This window comes from Arvicanthis niloticus, chromosome 24 (assembly GCF_011762505.2).
Source record: "Arvicanthis niloticus isolate mArvNil1 chromosome 24, mArvNil1.pat.X, whole genome shotgun sequence".
Taxonomy (NCBI): domain Eukaryota; kingdom Metazoa; phylum Chordata; class Mammalia; order Rodentia; family Muridae; genus Arvicanthis; species Arvicanthis niloticus.
Genome location: NC_133432.1, coordinates 33,807,021 through 33,826,100, shown reverse-complemented (window position 1 = coordinate 33,826,100; position 19,080 = coordinate 33,807,021). Strand labels below are relative to the sequence as shown.

Here is a 19,080-nt window from a genome sequence, read left to right as displayed (position 1 = left end):
TGTGTGTGTGTGTGTGTGTGTGTGTGTGTATTCCCCTACACCTTTTCAGGTGGTCTTTTGTGTTCCAAGAGCTGCTTGGGAAGGCAGGGGTTAGCTAAACAGCTGAGCATTAGGACGGGACAAGGAAACTGAAGAGTAGCCTTGAGCACAGCCTTAATTGCTGCCAGGAGGTACTGCCACTTTTCTGCTGATAGAGCTTCACTTGGTTTGGAACCTTACCATTTACACCTACTGTTAGACTCATACTTCCATCTTTAAGGTCAAATAAAAGGTTAAAGTATATGTCATTGAGAAACAGAATCTCTTTGAAATGGGAAGAACTCACTAAGGGGCACCCAGGCCTCACCTGCATTGGTTTGGATGAAGAAGGATGTGAGTCACAAAGAGGACATGCTGCCACTTGGGTATCCGAGGTAGTGTATTGTGGGAACAGGCTGGTGTCCTTAACCCTGTAGGGAGGCCAAGCAATCAAAGTGGAGCAGGAGAACATTCTCTGGAATGGTGCAAATGTAGGAGAGTCTTGAGGCTAGGTAAGGGCTGCAGCAAAGTGCCATGTATGTCCATAGCAGCTCTGTGTGTATGTGTACACTCAGAGCCATGCTATTCAGGTCTGCCAGAAAGTCCCTAGGACTCTATAAAGTGCATATCCACAGATGGTAACCTAGGCCTCTATGCATATGTACCCTGGGTCCTACCAAATGTATTTGTTCCTCACTAGTAATATATAGCATTGTAGTTACCTACAACACATGAAACCAGATTTCACACAAAAAATGCCCAGTTTCTAAATCTTTTAACTTTAGAAAATGGAAATGGATCCTGCCTGGTAGCTGCTGGCCATGCATGTTGTTACAGATTATCAATTGCTGTTGCTGCTTTCCCATACAGGCATTTTGAATTGATGCATGTTGATGTAGACACTGCTTTGCTAAAAGTCAAGAGACAGAGTCTTGATCACCTTTAATTTCTACTTCTCAACTGTGTCTGACTTACTTGAATTAAATAAGTGCTGAAATAGGTACTTAATCACACTAAGTACCAAAACTACAGATTTAATTCAACATAAATTCTGTGAACTCTGGAACCTTCTCTGTCCTCAAAACATGATCCACAGTCAATTGTTGTTGAGGTAAGTCAGCCAGATAAATTCTGTTGTCAGGCACCACGTTAGATGTGTAGTGTTACTCTGAAGTCTGGACGCCTTGGCTTTCTACTTCACTTAACACACATAGCCCTCCCCCTCATCATAGCATTTTTTTGTAGGCTGGGATTATTTGCTATAAACATCAGTGGAGACCAGAGTAACTTCCAATCTCAAAATTGATACTTTGAAGCAAACATGTTTAGAGGCAGCTGCTTCCTGGAAGCCTGTGCTCACACAAATGGAAAACAATTGCCATCTATCTTGGGTTTGGGAGGATTTACTAATAATCTCTACAGGTAACTTTCTGTCATTACCAAAATTGTGACAGAGTATCTTCCACATGGTTCAGGACTGGAAGACATAATACATGAAGCAAGGAGCCCAGCTTCTCGACCTTACCACCCTTCAGCTGCCACTCAGGGCCCTAGCCATATCTTTTCTCAAAGCTTTAAAGGCTAGAAATCCAAAATAAGGGGTTGGTTGTCCCCTTGGTTGCCAGGTTGTCCCTTTCCCTAGCCAAGACAGGTTTTCTCTGTGTAGCCCAGGCTGGCCTCAAACTCAGAGATCTACCTGGCTCAAGCCAAGATTTAAAATAAATATATATATTATATTTTAATTACAGGTATTTATATGGCAATGTACACATGAGTGCAGGTACTCACAGAGGCCAGAAGAAGGTGTCATATCATCAGGACCTGGAGTTATAAGTGGTTGTGAGCTACCTGATATGAGTGCTAGAACTGAATTCTGGTCCTTAATCATTAAGCTGTCATTCCCCACCCTGAAGCTATCTTTTTTACTTTTTGAGGTTGCTCAGGCAGGTTTTGACTTTGAGATACTCTTCCACTCCAGCTGGTCATTGCTCTTATATGTGCCTCCCTGGTATCTTATTTTGTGTCCTGATTTGTCTTCTCATGGGAATATAGCTGGACTGGATTAGGGCCACTGTGCCAGACTCATTTTAACTTTGTACCTTTTTGTGTATGTCAGGCAGAGTATTGAACCCAAAGTCTTGAACATACTTAATACACACTCACTGAGCTATATCCCTTGTACTTTAAGGGTCCAGTCTCCAAATATATTCATGCTCTCAGATACTGGAGTTCAAAGCTATAGGGACACGCACAGTTTGGTCCCTTGACATCTACAAACCAAGATTTTATCTGTTTGTGGTTGGGAAACAACATAAAGCTAGCATGATTATATTTAGGGCTACAGTTGAGCCAGAGGAAGCTATAATACATCAGCACCTTTCCTGACTCTGTTTGTGCTTCAGCCTTTACACAGGGACACAGCAGAGCTGCTGAGCCTGAGTGGCATTTAGCCAGGGCTGTGGGCAAGAGTGACACTGTTCTTGGTGACACCTTATCCTGTTGTCCATCTGTGTCATTCTGAGCTATTGCTGTAGGGAAAAAATAAGGATGAAAACAAAGAGACTGGCAAAGGGGTCTGCAGAGTCACTCTGAGCCTTCTCCCCTGAGGAAAGACTCAACACAGGCTCTGTTTGTGACAACAGTTTATAGCCCAAATGGGCCTGGAGTTTACTATATAGACCAGGCTAGCCTGGAACTCATGTTAATCCCCATGCCTCAGCTCCCAAGTCCTAAGCTTGGTCTATATTAGAGTTCCAGAACAGCTAAGACTACATAGGGAAGCCTTGTCTTTTTTTTTTTTTTTTTTTTTTTTTTTTTTTGCCAGGCATGACCATGTACACATTTATTACTCAGGCCAGCCAGAGCTACATAATACTGTGCAGTGGTGACATATGCTTTTGATCCCAATACCAGGAAGGCAGAGCTCTTTGAGACCTGGCTAGACTACATCGTGAGTTCAGGAAAGCTAAAGCTATACAGTTAGATTATATCTCAACAATAAAAATAATAAAATCAAATCAAGGTCTTGCTGTTAACTCAGTAGACTTAACGGGTGAAAGTTTATGAGCATTGCATGAATAAACTAGAGATGAACTATCTCTAGCCACTTTTGAGAAGCAGATCTCAAAAGAGAATAAGCTAGCAGCCCATCAGGCTTGCTGTTGGTACTGAATTGCCAGAGAGGTAAAGACTTAGCTGTCAGAGGGGCAGAGCCAGACCAGTCCATGAAGTCAGAGTTGAGGACAGCCTGCTGAGTCAGGAGCTGTTCCGTCACCGGTGCCTGTGCTGCCCAGAAGGTAGCAGAGCCAAGACAGAGAACTCCAGCTTGTCCCCATGGCTAAAGCCTGAGCTCCTCACATATGCACATTCTGTTTCTGTTCCTCTGGAGATTGGGCAGCAGATGGGGGTGGGGGGGACTTGAACCTCAAAAATAAAGTGGAAAGAAAACCAGTGGGACTTTCCCGTTCACAGCCCCAAAATACACCTGAATCAGGACTCAGAGCCCGTGACTGCAGAACATAACTGTTTATCATTTCTGCCTCCAGTCTGTTCACCCAGGATGGGGAATAGTAAATATACTTCATAAAACACACCTATCTGACTGTGTGTCTCAGGGAACAGCAAGAGAGAGAAACTTGGGCAAGTGAGATAGCTCAGCAGGTAAAAGCACTTGCTACAAAAACCCAAGAACCCATGAGAAAAAGTGGGATGCAATGGTAAGTGTCTGTACTCACCATGCTCCTGCGGCAAGAGACAAGACACAGGGGAGACTCAAAGCTAGTGGGCCACCTAGCCTGGGGACACAGTGCAGCAGAAACAAGACCATCTTCAAAAAAGGTAGAAGAGACAACCCCTGAAAGTTTTCCTCTAAACTTTGCATGTTTGTGGCATATCACCCATACATCACACTCAGATCACACCCACACGAAAAGGAAAGTAGAGGGGTTTTTGTTTGTTTGGTTTTGGTTTGGCTTGGGTTTTTTTGTTTGGTTGGTTGGTTGGTTTTTTGTTTTGTTTTGTTACGTTGCTTTTTTGAGATGGGGTTTTCAGTATAACAGAGCCATGGTCATCCTGGACTGGATTTGTATACCAGGCTGGTATCCCACTCACAAGATATCCTCCTGCCTCTGCCTCCCAAATGCTGAGATTAAAGTCATGCACCACCACGGCTGGCATTGAGATTTCATTTTCTTAAGGCTCAAAAGAAAAAGTTGAGTGGGGATCATGGTCAGGTAACAGGAGAGCAGGCTCAGCCAGGACAGTCTTCTTTTCCAAAGACCAGTTCTTAAAGATTGTCAGTAGAAAAAGTAAGATGGGGTGTGGGCCTTCACGATGCACACAGGGTTAGTGTGGTGGGCAGGGCGAGAGTAGCCCAGGCAGATGAGTAAGGAGAAACTCATGTTATACACATTTCCAAGAACTAGTTCTTCTATCCCATGTTCTTCCAGAAATCAATAGCATATCAAAAAGTTAGGAAACCTGCAGCTACCAGTTTTATATTTGGATTTTTCAGCCTAAATACAGACAGAAGTTCACCTGTATCAGTAGGATAGTTGTTAGTTAATATATCCCAGTTAGATGTCTATCTAGCAGTGCCTTGTTTTACGTTTTGTAAGTTGGAGCTGCAGCTAATTTATTTTCTTACCTTACGTGACTGCTGCAGCTCTAACTCATCCAGGATCACAGAGTGTGTCCCAGAATGGCCAGTTAGTTCTCTTTGTGTCTGTGGCTGCTCAGGAAGCTCTGTTCTAGCAGGGCTTTGGGTCATACCATTCTCTCTGCCCAGAACACTGACTGACACACACACACACACACACACACACACACACACACACACACACACACACACACACCCCTACCTACCTGTTGGTAGAGTGCTTAACTGGCATGCACACAGCCTTGCTTCCTATCACCAGTACCACAGAAACTGGGTGTCGTGGCACTTACCTGTAATCTTAGCACTCTGGAGTAGAGACAGGGATTATCTTTGGCTAAGTAGTTCAAAGCCAGACATATGAGACCCTTGTCTCATAAAATAAGCAAAACACTCTTCTCCGTGAGCCTTTTTAGAGAAGGAAGATCCTTATTGTGAAAAATTGAGTTAATGAAATGTTTTGAGTGAAGTCACTAGTGGCCATGTTGTAGGGCTATTTTGTGAGCAACACTGATTCCCTCAAAGGTAACTGACCTGAGTCTGCATCTCTTGATTTACCTAATCATACAGGACAACTTACTACACAGACCCGCATGAGAGGTTGACATGCCACTCGCTGTTACTGTCAAGATACTATCTCATTAATGGTTTCCTATTTAGTATTTTTTAAAAGATTTATTTATTTTCTATTTATGTGAGTACACTGCAACCGTCTTCAAACACATACTAGAAGAGTGCATTGGATCCCATTACAAATGGTTGTGAGCCACCATGTGGTTGCTGGGAATTGAACTCAGGACCTCTAGAAGAGCAGTCAGTGCTCTTAACCACTGAGCCATCTCACCAGCTCCTTCCTGTTTAGTCTTAATGTTTAGATTTTGTTCTGTTTTGCTTTGACAGTGTTGTGAACATAGACCCTAAGAAATTGTTATAAGCCTATTCATACCTGGGCACTAGGTCCAGGAAAACCAATGCATTTCTAGAACATTACTCACGTTGAGTGTTGGTTAAAACCAATAAAACAGCTCCCAGCCAAGTACACTGAAAGGGTATCTACATCTTCCTTCTCCCCAAGATGTCAGGATATGCCCATATCCTTGCAGCCAGAGGCCAATGTATAGGCTCTCCCTACCTTCACCAAAGTGGGAAATGGAAACATGCAGGTTGAGAAGGGTCAGTCAGATCAAGCTGCTATTGTGTGTGCCTTTCTCATCCCCACACTGAGCAAGACCCTAAGCTGACCAGGTGGTGGAAACTTCAGGTAGTCATCCTCCAGCCCAACTCTGATTTTCTAAATCTATTCCCCTTAAACTCTAAACATTCTGTATGTTCTTAGATATGTATCTTGATAGAATATGTATCTTCTCAGCTTGTGTGGGGGCTTTTTTTTTTTTTTTTTTTTAAGAAGGATGGAATGTGCTGTGGTTATTTGTTTCTTTTGTCCATTACACTGTTGGGGTTAGCATGACTTTAGTATGGACTGTAGGCTGCCTTCTAATATAGGCTGTAGACTACTGTGACTTGTTCCAGAGTGGTGCCTGTTTGCAAACATAAGTAAAAGGCCTGGATCATCTTTCTCCTTCTGGATTATGATAGTGGAAGCTGATCAGGGCAAGCTGAGTTTGCTGGCTTCTCCTGCCAGGCCTAGATTCGCAGCAGGCTCTGGGAATCACAGAGTAGCCTAGGCATTGAGCAGAAGCAGGCTTTGTGGTTTTTTTCTCGAGTTTAAAGTTTTTGTTATTAGTTAGGTCCTTCGATTCCTACCACACCCCTGCTCCTTTGCTGCAGTTAAGCCTGTGTTCCTGTCTGCTGTTCATGCAGAATTATTCTACTTTCTCTCAGTGATCACAGTGATTTCTCAGTATGTGAATGAGCCTCAGCCAGGTGGTAGTGAGATCCAGGACAGCCAAAGCACAGAGAAACCCTGTCTCCAATGAATGAATGAATGAATGAATGAATGAATGGTGATCCACTGATCATAATCTTGTGGAATGATTTTATAACCCACCAAAGTGTTACAGTTTTTAAAATCATAACTACAATGACTTTGAGTCTGCCAACTCCAGCTATGTGGAGCCTATGTCATAAGCGGATGCCTTTAAAAGGGCCTGAGTCATGACCTCTGCCCTCCTGCCGTTTCAAGACTATGAGGACTGAACCCTTGGGTACCATGCAGAGGTGAGCAAGGCCTCAGTCTAGTGGAGGTTTGGCAAGCCTGAGAGTATTCCCCCTTGAAAGGGCAGCCACCAGACAGAGGTTCTTTAGAATTAGCTTATACATTCAGAGTTACTATGGAGAGACTCTACCCTCTGCTTATTCTGGGTCCTAGCCAGTCTTTAGTTATCACCTGCCAGACCCAGGCACCCTCATGCCCTACATCCCCTACTTGATTCTCTTGACTAGTCATCTCCCTTCTCCCAGTTTCCCAAACACCACAAAATATACCACCTTGGCCTCTGTACACCTTCACTTCAATACAGGTCTTCCCTGCCACCTACCTCATGACTGTGAACTTCAGCCCTCTACCCTAGTCCTCACAACCTTCCTTCCTGAATCTATCTCCCTTAATACATATAATGCTGTCTTATTTGTATTTCACTTACAATCCCCCTCCAGTGTAACTTCCTGGCAGGCACAAGATTCTTCATATTCCCCAGATTAGGACCTGTAGTGCCTAGAAGGAACTCGGATGGATGTCTAAGCTTCTATGCCCAGGTGTTGTAAATCATCTGCTAAAGGGCCTCAGAAAAACCAGACTCAGTAATTGGTGGATTTGACTTGAAGTCAGTTCTGATAAAGGCAAACTGAACTGTTATTAATGCCAGGAAGGCTTTGCCAGCCACTTTAACTCGGACCCCTGATCCCAGCCATACAGAAGGAAGCTGTCCCTGTGATGCTGATATCACTAGAAGAGCCAGTCTCTTAAAGTAGGGTAGATGGAAACCAGATTGCTCTTACAATCTTCTGTTCCTAGAGGGCAGCATTGGGGCAGAAACCCAGATCTTCCTGAAAGAGGTGCTTGACTTTCTTGTCTTATGGGGAGTGATGCCGAGTGGTTCCTTTCCTGAGGAAAAACAGGGCAGTGTCTATTTAGTGCACACATTCTTTAGCTTTAGTGTGTGTTAATAGAATTTCTAAGAGAAATCCTTTACTTCAGAAGCCTTTTTGTTAGAAGCTAAAGATCATTCTAAGAGTCTCAGCACTTAGCTGGCCACACCCAGGTTGAAGTTCTGAGAGATGGTTTGTATTGAAACAGGAAAAAACCCCTGCATGCAGAGTGCAACTTCTGGAAAGGTGTGAGGTGGTTGTCAAGTACCGCTTTTTAGAAAGAGTGGGAGAAGAGCAGGGACATAGAACCTGTAACTTGGGAAGTTGGGGCTTGATACAAGGCCAGCCTGGGCTACAGTGAGACCTATTCTTAAGTAAATAAATAGGTGCTGGAGAGATGGCTAAGAGCGCTGACTGCTCTTCCAGAGGTTCTGAGTTCAATTCCCAGCAACCACATGGTGGCTCACAACCATCTGTAATAGGATCAGATGCCCTCTTCTGGTGTGTCTGAGGACAGTGATGGTGTACTCACATACATAAATAAAATCTTTTAAATAAATAATGAGAGATAATAATGATAATAAAAAACTTGACCATACCAGGTGGTGGTGGTTCATGCCTTTAGTCCCAGCACTCAGGAGGCAGAGGCCAGCCTGGTCCTCAGAGTGAGTTCCAGGATAGCCAGGGCTACTTGGAGAAACCCTGTCTTAAAAAACCCAAGAGAGGGAAAGGAAGCGGAGAAATGCTGTAATAGTGTGTAAGCCAAACACCCCAAGAATTCAGGGGAAAGGAATGTCTTTTTTCTAGGTCATCAAGGTTTCCCAGACTCTCTGGTATTTGAAACAGCTATTCCATGGGTAGATGTAGAGGATCTGGACACTGGCAAGAGGCTGTGGGCCTTGGCCACAGGTGTTGGCCGGCCAGCCAGTCCTCCAGACGCCTCATTCCAGGTCTGGATCGCACCTCAGTTTCTCTTCCATTCTCTGTGTATGCAACAACTTTCCCAGATAACCTCAGGGTCAAGCAGCAATGCCCTCCCTTGCCTGGCCTGACCTCATTATACTCAGTTCTCAGGGGGACCCCAAGACCTGATAATGGCCCACCACCCTAGAGGAAGATTCTCTCAGCCCTTTGCAGATGCCCTGACAGATGGATTAGCATTCAGTAGCACTGGAATTAAAAGACAAGAATGGCTGAGTGAAGAGTGTTTCCATTCCTTTCAACACAAAAATCATCTCCATTTCGAATATCACCCTGAACCAGAACTTTGACCCAATTTATGATAGTAAATAATCACCAGCAAATCCTGACAGCTGGGCACAGTGTCACATGTCTTAAAGTCCCAGGACTCAGGAGGCAGACACAAGGACTGTGAGCTATAGGCTAGTCTGTGCCATATGGTGAGACTCCCAAATCACAAAAATAAAAAATCCTAATGGTCAGAGTCCTAGCCACTCTTGCAGGACAATTGATGAGTATTCACAGGAAGGGTCCAGGGTTGTTCAGTCATGAGGAGTGACTGGCTGATCCTTGGCTCTAGTGTGGGACATCGTTGAGCCTGTCTTTGTACATGCTTCTTTCTATTGCCCCACCAGATGTGCAGAGTCGCCAAAGGTGGGAAGAACAGCAGGCTCTATGATGATCTTAAAAAAGAAAAATAGCTTCAGATTTGATCCCATTCCATCCTGTTGTTCACTGGGTCATTCTCAGCTCTCATGGCTTCCTGTGTCTTCACACTCTTTAAATCAGTATCCTTCTAGATAGATCTCTTGGCATGTCATAAAGCCCATGTGACTTTGGGGGTGAGGGTATGGGTGGGGAGGACTGGAATCTTTCTCAGCTGGAGGACTCAGGTGGCCTGTGGTCCCTAAAGTTGACTAAGCATTAGTGAAGTCTCATGTTTCACCTGGAGGCCTCAGGGAATTGATAATCACATCCATGGTGGCTTTTGAGTGCCTCAAATGACAGCAGAGAGATGGAGTTTCTCATACTGGATTTAGCCCTGTTGCCCTATAGTTGGGTCCGCAACTTCATTTCTCCTGGCAAGCAAGTTGAAAGATTAAGCTGGAACAATCAACCAAAAACAAGAGAGCAGTTTGCCTGGTGTTCTGACTCTGAGATAGGCTTGAAGACAGGGCAGTAGAATCTGAATGCCCAGAACACAGGCAGCAGCCACAGTGGCCTCATTGGTTTGTCTTTTGATGTTGTTTTAGGGACAGAACCTTGGTATATACATAATACATACTGCCCTTGAACTTGCTATATAATCCAACCTGTCTTCGAATTGATGACAATCATCCTGTGTGTGTGTGTCTGTCTGTCTGTCTGTCTAAGTGCATGGGAGTCTAAAGATCAGTCCCTAGTGGTATTCCTACATATTGCTTTTTTTTTTACAATGGGCTCTCTCTTGTTGAAGGCTTGCTGATTACAGTGGGCTGGCTGGACATAAAGCCTCCAGGATCAACCTGCCCCTTCCTTTCCAGAATTAAGATTACATGCACCTTTTACCATGCCTGGCTTTTTTTTTTTTTTTTTTTTTTTTTTTTTTTAAATGTAGGGTCTAAGGATCAAACTCAGATCCTAATTAGCAACTGTGCAATCCTGGCCACCTGTGGTTTTTATATTATGTGACATCTTAGGATTTCAAGGGTCCACTGCCCAGTAAGACTTAGGCAGCAGGCTCCTAATGACATAAAAGGCAGCAGCTGGTAGCAGCTTCTTTAATGAGTTGCCTGGGTTAGCCTGCACCTGTGTCCCCTTCACCTAACTTCCTCCTGGGCTGAAATCACCAGGAAAGGGATGGGCTGAAATGCTCATGCCTGGCTAGGTGGGCATGTTCTGTGCATCATGTTGGTAGGTTACTTTTGTGAGGGTGTTCTGCCCTCCAACACAGCCTCTTGCATCTCTCATTCTCCCCAGTTAAAGAACATGATTGTCTTTACAGTACTGAAGCTTCTTGGAGTTGAGGAACAAAGCCTAGCTGAGCTTGGGAGAAAAGAATTACAGTTTAGTACACACTATTTAGAGATGATGCAGAGAGCTCCACACAGTAATTCTGCCCAGCCTACTCTGTGTTTGTCTTATTTTAATTGTGGGTTTCAGTGTCTGGCTACAGTGCTTCTTCAGAATACAATCGAGGTTTATTCTATGGGACCCCTGGGTCCTTCACTGTGAAGAAATACAACGGACATTCTGACCACTATGATACTTAATTTGAGTCAGAGGACTTCTCTCTAAGCCACATGAACCATGGGCTTCAGTGTGGACAGGCAGTTTTGTGGGCTTAGGCAACTTAGTGGGGTTTCTTTACTTAAGAAGTCAGGCCATGATTTAATGACTGACTCACCAGGACCGCTCAGAAGTACTGCTGTTCTGCCTTCTATTGTTTCCAAGCTGCTGTTTGTGGTGGGCGGCTCTGTTGGTTTTGTTAGGAAGATAGGATCCAAATACCAGCTCATCTATTTTCCAGCTGTTGTTTATGCCACTTTCCTGGAACAATTACAAGGTCTCTTTCTTTCTTTCTTTCTTTCTTTCTTTCTTTCTTTCTTTCTTTTTGGTGTTTTTGGTTGGTTGGTTGGTTTTGTTTAAAGATGGGGTAGCTCTGGTTGTCCTGGAACTCTATATATGGGTCAGGCTGGCTTTGAGAGATCCACTTGCCTCTGCCTCGTGAGTGCCGGAATTAAAGGCATATGATACATGCCTGGCCACACAGTGTTTTTTAAGAACACTTTTCTGCAACTACAAAACTATTGTTTTTAAATACTCTTCTGATTTATCTCTGTGTTCTGAATGAAATGGCAGCAGTGGAGAGAGAGACCATCTCCATTCCTTGGAAGCAATGACACTGAGATGTGTCCTATCCCAGGAACTCATCTTTCCCCCAACACCATTGATTGTAGCCTTTGGGCCTCATTCCGCTAAAAAACAAGCATGTTCCAGACTTCCATAGCTAGGAGGTAGGCCTGGAAGTTCATGAGCCAGCTAGCTTGGAGTATGCAACAGTGAACAGCAAGAGAGACCCTATCTCAACAAGATGAGAGGCGGGTTTGTCCTCTGAACTCTATACACACATGCTCACTTCTGTGCAGTGGTAGTGTCTATACTTCAGTTACCATCTTAGGCCTAAGGAAATGTTTCTAGAATTGCCTTGAAGCTCTAGTATAGCTGAGCAGCATCTGCCTTGCCCTCTCCCTACCAATTGATTCCTTAACACCACCAGATCAGTCTGCCTCCTACCACCCAAGTTAGGTCAGTGTTGTAGTTACTAATATATTCTTTTGCCCACATCAGAGAAAAAAAAAAAAAAAAAGTGTTCTTGGAGCCTACTCACATACTCAGACCTGCTGAGCTGGCTTTCTCAAGTTTCTTCCATGTTAGTCAACTTTCAACTTCTCTACAAGGTCTCATGGACCTCCATGGTTTAGGCCTGCCTTCTTCTCCTGGCTGGATGGCCATACTAGCTCCCAAACCTGTTCTTTTTTCTCCTCCCAGATTATTTTGTGTTCATAAGTGTTCTGCCTGCATGCATATAGCAGTGCCACATGGTATGGCTGCAGAGGTCAGAAGGTATTGAATCCCCTGGAACTGTAGTTATAGAAAGTTATAGGCCGTCTGTCATGTGGGTGCTGGGAACTGAAGCAATAGGTGCTTTTTTTTCCCTCCTTTGATTTTTAGAGACAGGTCTGTGTAGCCCTGGCTGTCCTAGAACTCACTCTATAGACCATGCTGGCCTCAAACTCGAGATCCACCTGCCTCTGCATCCTGAGTGCTGGGATTAAAGTTGTCTTTGGAATACTTCAGTGTCTTCTCCCTCTGATCTGTTTCCCACCAAGAATGCTCTAATAAAAGTCACAAATCTGCTCATGTTGCCTCTATGCTTTCTGATGCTCTGGTTTCAAGATGAAACTGTTAATTAGGTCTCACAAGACTCTACATGAACTGGCCATGCTGGCCTAACTAGGCCTGCTTACATCATCTGTACAAGCAACAGTACCCAACAGCCCAACTTTGTCTATCTTCAGCCTCTACCCTCTGGCCAGAATGCTGTTTTCTCCAGTTATTTCTTCAAGTGTCCCCTGCCTCCTTAGACAAGGCCAGAGCCCAGTCAGCGGAAACACACCATCTTCTTGTGCTATTCTGAACAGAATTGCAATTTTCACTTAGGCTCATGAACATTGGCTTAGTGTTCTTGTTATTAGTACAATATAGTTTCTGTAAAATAAAATAAAATAAAAGGCAATGATGTATAGCTACAAACATGCTCCCAAGGCAATCACTTTCCCAACTGAACTATCTCCCCAGCCCTGAGGTGATGACATTTCAGTTTGTATTTGTAATGAAGTGAGACCATTAAAGGTTGAATGAGAGGTGACAGAAAGAATGTCTTCCTCAGTTCCCCTTGGTCATCATATTCTAGACGATTCCTCACTTCTGTGTCAAGAGCCCTGTGTAGAAGAATTGTGGAAGGGTAAGATTCTAACAGACAAGCCCTGGGACAGCTCACAGTATTTTACAAGTCTGCATTCTGTCTACTACACTGTTTCTAGATGGCTCTTCAGCATTTCAGATCAAATGATGAGAGCAATGCTTTCTTTTAATGGAAAAGAGAAACTGGCCTGTGCCTTCTGAGCGTCTGCTGTTGCTCTGTCTTTAGAAACAGTTTTATTCATTGGGACAGCAGCACTCAGACTCTGAGTCCCAAAGGAGTACATTTTACAAGCATTTGTGAACAGGCTTGAGTGACACCCACTTACCAGGAACTGTTTTTGTATCTGTCTTTTGTCCTCAGGAGACCTGTAGGAAGTGTCAGGGACTCTGGAAAGAACACAACGGCCTCACCTGTGAAGAGCTAGCAGAAAAGGATGACATCAAGTACCGGACATCTATGTGAGTAATGTGCTGGCAGCTGAGCCTGCCAGGAGCAGAGGGTTCTGTGGCAGGTGTCAGCTCAAGCCACCCCTGCACAGGGGACTCCTAGGCAGGGCCCTAGTCTTTGTTTCCACCGCCCATAGCTATTCCAATGGTGTATGGTGTCTGTGGAAGGTCTGGCTTATATACACTCAGTAAAAATCAGCCATCTTTCTCCTTACTTTCTCCTTACTGTCTGTCTGGTCAGTAAGCAGGTAACAGATCTTATTGCACTGATGTTGCTTTTGCATGTTTCGGGATACAAGTGGCCTAAGATAGTGAGTAGAGTTGCCAACTTCCAGAAGGCAAAAGATTATCAGGCACTGTGTAGTACTCCCTGTGTGGCTGAGCAATTTCTAAATGTTAATATATGGTAAGACAGTCACCTAAGTGCTACAGAAGTCTGTTTCTCTCATAAAGATCCATTAGATCCCTTAGAGATCCAGGTCCTTTATCCTCTGACTGCTACTCCCTATGGTTGGTGTTATCCTCTACATGGTTGTGCTTGGGTCATTGCTACATTTTTACTTCATCATAGGTTATTAGTTAGGCAGGCAACTTTTCCTCAAATTGGAAGTAATGTAAAAGATGTATACTACATGGGGACAGCTGGCACTATATGTAGACTCTAGGTGGATGATTTCATGGCAGTCCTAAATATGGGGTTGGGGGTGTTTAGATGATGAAGTGGATCATGACAGTTGAAGCAGTTTACAGTCTCTAGGTCTGCATCCCGGGTAGGTCCCTTTGTCCTCACTTTGCAGCTGAAGCAACCCAAGTAGCTTGACCATTGTCACACAGGTAATAAGTGGTATAGGAGGAACTTGAACCCAGGCACATGGCTATGCTCTGTGTCATCATGACCCCAATGATGTACTTGGGGTTCCTTTCAAATGTATTTGAAGTTATGGACCTTGAGATGATGAAATTCTCAGAGTGAACTCATCTGATTGGGTGTTCTTGAACTGGAATATTTTCTGTGGAAGTAGTCAGAGATGCTATAACTGGACTTGAAAACATGAGAACTTGACCATGTGTTTTTCCCTTTAAAGATGTAGGGAGGGGCCCTTGGCCAAGGTTAAGTAAGGTAGCCCCTGAAAGTTAAGGGCAACCCTTAGCCTGCAGCCCCCAAAGAAAACCTTGACTCTCAACATCTAGGATCTAAATCTTGCCAACAGCCCTGCCATGTAGCCTGTAGACCATGAGTGTTTCTCAGAGTCTGTGGTGGTTTTAGAATAGAAACTCCATTCTCTGATAGTTTTAGGCACCTGAAGTATGTAGAACCTTCTCAGCTTCACGGTCCTCTAAAGCAACAGACCATAAAAGTGGACTGTCTAATGCAATGTCTGTCAGTTCCGGAATCCAAAAAATGCCTCTCAAGTATGCTTCACTGTGTGTGGAAGAGGGTGGAAGTTCACAGTACATACTTGCTTTTGGGAAGGCTTTCTTAATATAAACCTAGACCTGGCCTCCAGACTATCAGGGCTTTGTAGAGATGATACATGCCACTATCCCATATCAATGCATTCTAGACCACCTGCCACTTCTGTTCATCAGGTCAGATCTGTGTGTCACTTGAGTCACAGACTAGTCTATTGTCTTGGTGGGTGACAGATAAGATCCTTGTCAGCTGCTATTCTCTACCATTGGACAAAGGAATAAAAACAGTTTCCAGATCAGAAACTGTGTGCCAGTTGCCAGGAGCTGTTTATTGCTACAGTAAGAATAGCATCTGGAGCAGCAGCTGCAGTTATTCAATACCTGATGAGGCTTCAGCAGTGTACCTGGCACACTGCTCTCTTCAGCCCATTCTTCTCTACAGGCCACACAGAAATAAATAACCTGGGAAAACCAACATTCTAGAGCTTGAAGTCAGTGGTAACCGCAGTTTCTGAGATGCCTGTAGGAGTTGAGTACTGTTTTTAGGTAGCTTTAATTTTCCCTCCTCGCCATGTAGCCCTTTCTCAATTGACCCAGGGCATCCTGTGTGTTAACCAAGTAGCAAAAATAAGAAAGCTCACTGTGTAATGATAAGAGGCAGTGCTCTGTCTGGGTACCCTTGCAAGAAACTATTCAGAGCTGTGTATGGTGGCACAGGCCTCGGTAGCCTAAGGTATTAAGAGTACTATAAGTTTGAGTCTGTACTGACCCTGTTTCAAAATATAACACATACACACACATACACACACACACACACACACACACACACACACACACACATACACACACACCACTGTGTGGCAGGCTAGGACTATAGCTCCACTACAGAATACATGCCTGTGTTACATGAGGCTTCGGGTATAGTTGCATGTTCCTCCTGAAGGTTCATGTGCCAGAAGCTTTGCTTCTGATGTGGTGGGACCTTAAGAAGTGGGGTCTACCAGAGGGAAATTAGGTTATAGAGTGTGAGTGCACCTCTGGACAAGATTAATTTAGTTCTCACAAAACCAAGGTAGTCCCATCAGAACAGCTATTTAAAAAGAGTAAGCTTAACAACAACAAAAAATAATAAACTTCCAATGAGACTAGGATTTGTGGCACAGTGGGAGAGTACTTACCTAACATGCAGCGAGAGACAAGAGGGCTGCCTAGAGTTCATAACTAGCCTTGGGTACAAGTGAAAAGACAGTCCAAATAAGCTGAAAAAAATATTTACAAAACAAACAAACAAACAAAAAACCCTGTCTGCATTATGGTGCGTACCTGTGATATCCCAGCCATAGGGAGACAGAGGCAAAGAGAATGATGAATTCAAGGCCAGTCCTGCATAGACCCTGTCAACCAAAGAGGAGGGGAACCGTGTGATCTGTTCTGCCTGTCTCCCTGCTGCTGTGAACCACTCACCTCAAGATCCTCACCACAGCCAAGTAGATGCCATTGCTGTGTTCTTGAACTTTCAGAACTGTGAACAAAATAAACCTCTTTTTCTTTATTACAGCAATGGGAATCACCTAACATTGTAATGATGAAAGCTGTGATAGCTTTTTTAAAATGTTTTTATATGTACAGATGGCTTGCTTCTGTGTATGTGTATGTATGTGTGTACACACACACACCCAGGAGAGTCTGAAGAGGGCTTGGGATCTCCTAGAGCTGTAATTATTGATAGTTGTGACTCACAGTGTAGGTGCTGGGACTCAAACCCAGTGTCCTGCAATAACAAGTGCTGTTAACCACTGAGCCATTTCTCCAGCCCACGCTGCTTTTTCAAAATTCACTTTTCTCTATCTTGTGAAACTATGTAAGCCTCTGGCTGACAGCTCAGTTCATCGGTTGCTTAGACGTGAGGCCTGAGCGGGTGATCAGCACACGTCAGGTGTTCACAGTAGAAACACTGGTGAGGAAGCCCCAGCAGTTGTTCTGCCATCCTTGTCTGTCTGTTGATCTTGTTTAAGGCCCTTTATATTTTCAAGCAAATCTGTCCTTGGCACTGTTTGTTTCAGCCCAAAGGTCTTAACTCTTTCTTTTCATTTGCCACTGTCATCATTAACAGAATTTGGCAGTGATTCTGCAGTCCCCCAGTTGAAAGAACTCCAGACTGATCGGGTCCATAGAAGGTCTGCTTTTCACATGAGCTCACCATACAACCCAGCTGGTCCCAGACCACCCACAAGTCCTCCCGTCTCTGCCTCCCAAATGCTGGCTCAGCTCATCATCTTGGTGCCTTCTGACAGCTTGCAGAATACTTTCTGACATTGACTGCTTGTGCCCTCTTTGTATTCCCCCTAGCCTGGAGTAAGCTAGGTGTCACTGTCAGGACTTTGGTGTGATTTCACAAAGGAGCTGAGGTGCTTAGTGTCTGGCCCACACTTACATACATAAAGGCAAAACACTTAGTACACATAAAATAATGAATAAATTGAAGAAAATGATGAATCATATTTTTGAAGATTACTGAACTGACATTGTCCAATTGGGAAAATGGGGAGAAAAGAATAAAGAAAAGGCATGTGTAGACTCTAAGGGACCTATGGCCCATTATCTGGTATATTTCTATTAAGATGCTACAAAAGGGGCCAGAGAGAATACTTGAAGAAAGAATGACTGAAAACTGCTCAGATTTAAGAGACAGGAACCAGTGTTTTTAAAAGGTCTGAAACTGGGGCTAGAAAGATGGCTCAGTGGTTAAGAGAACTGGCTGTTCTTTCAGAAGTCCCAGGTTCAATTCCCACTTCCTACTGGGAAGCTCACAATTGTTCCAGGAGCTCTGATACCCTCACACAGACATACACCTATGCAAAACACCAATACACATGAAATAAAAATATATTGCTGGGCAGTAATGGTACACACCTTTAATCCCAGTACTTGGGAGGCAGAGGCAGGTGGATTTCTGAGTTCAAGGCCAGCCTGGTCTATAGAGTGAGTTCCAGGACAGCCAAGGCTATCCAGAGAAACCTTGTCTCAAAAAAAAACAAAACAAATAAACAAAAAAAAAAAAAAAAAAGAAAGAAAGAAAGAAAGAAAGAAAGAAAGAAAGAAAGAAAGAAAGAAAAGAAAAGAAAAAAAAAAGGTCTGAAACAAGACAGTGAGAGTCAAACTGCTAAAAACCAAGAAAAAATAGAGAAACAGGTTGGGTTGTCCGGGGCAGGTATTCATCTGTTAGCTGATTCTCAATTCTAGAAATTTAACCTTGGGCATTACACATGCCTGACAAGGGTTCTCCCCCAGAGCTAGTCTCAGCCCAATCATGAAACCACCAAGAGACTGCAGCCAAAAATAGATCATTTCAGTATATATTTCTTTAAGAAAATAAGCCAGGAGTCCTGGCAAAGTAGCTGTAAGGGTGGCTACCACCAAAATGATTGTTTGGTTTTGTTTCTGGGTGCAGGGGCGGATGAGTTATGTGTTATGTATGTATATATGCATCTTCATTAGTCACTCTCCATCTTTTTATAATTAAAAAATACTTTTATTTGGATGAGATAAATGTCTCAGCATTTAAGAACACACTGCTCTTTGTCCTATTGTTGTGACGAATCACCATGAACAAAGCAACTTGAGGAGGAAAGGGTTTATTTGCTTTACATTTCCATATTCATTCATCATCAAAGGAAGTCAGGAAAAACCCTGGAGGCAGGAGCTGGTGTGAAGGCTGTGAAGGCGTGCTGCTTACTGGCTTGCTCATCATGGCCTGCTCTCTTACTGAACTCAAGACCACCAGCCTAGGAATGGCAGCACCCACAGTGAGCTGGGTGCTCCTTCACAGATCATTAAATAAGAAAGTGCCCTACAGCTGCCTCTTAGAAAGGCATGGTGGCTCACTACCTTCCATTACTCAAGTCTATGGGGATCAGACTTTTTTCCCTAAACTTCATGGGCACCAGACATGCACATGGTGCACAAACATACTTATAAACAAAACACTTATATACAGAAGATTAAATAAATCATATTTTTAAAAAATGATGTGCAGGACATCTCTAATCCCAGCTTTAGGAGGCAGAGGCAGA

The 19,080-nt window shown here is 43.8% G+C and overlaps 1 protein-coding gene across 5 annotated transcripts in view; it reads left to right on the top strand.

Annotated features, from left to right (window-relative positions):
• Positions 1–19,080, top strand: part of Rnf216 (ring finger protein 216) — a 97,453-nt gene that overhangs the window by 56,288 nt on the left and 22,085 nt on the right. For all 5 annotated transcript variants that reach the window (XM_076923572.1, XM_076923569.1, XM_076923573.1 and 2 more), the window contains one exon: positions 13,509–13,606. In XM_076923572.1, coding sequence (XP_076779687.1) covers positions 13,509–13,606 — 98 coding nt within the window. The remainder of the gene's footprint in view (positions 1–13,508; positions 13,607–19,080) is intronic.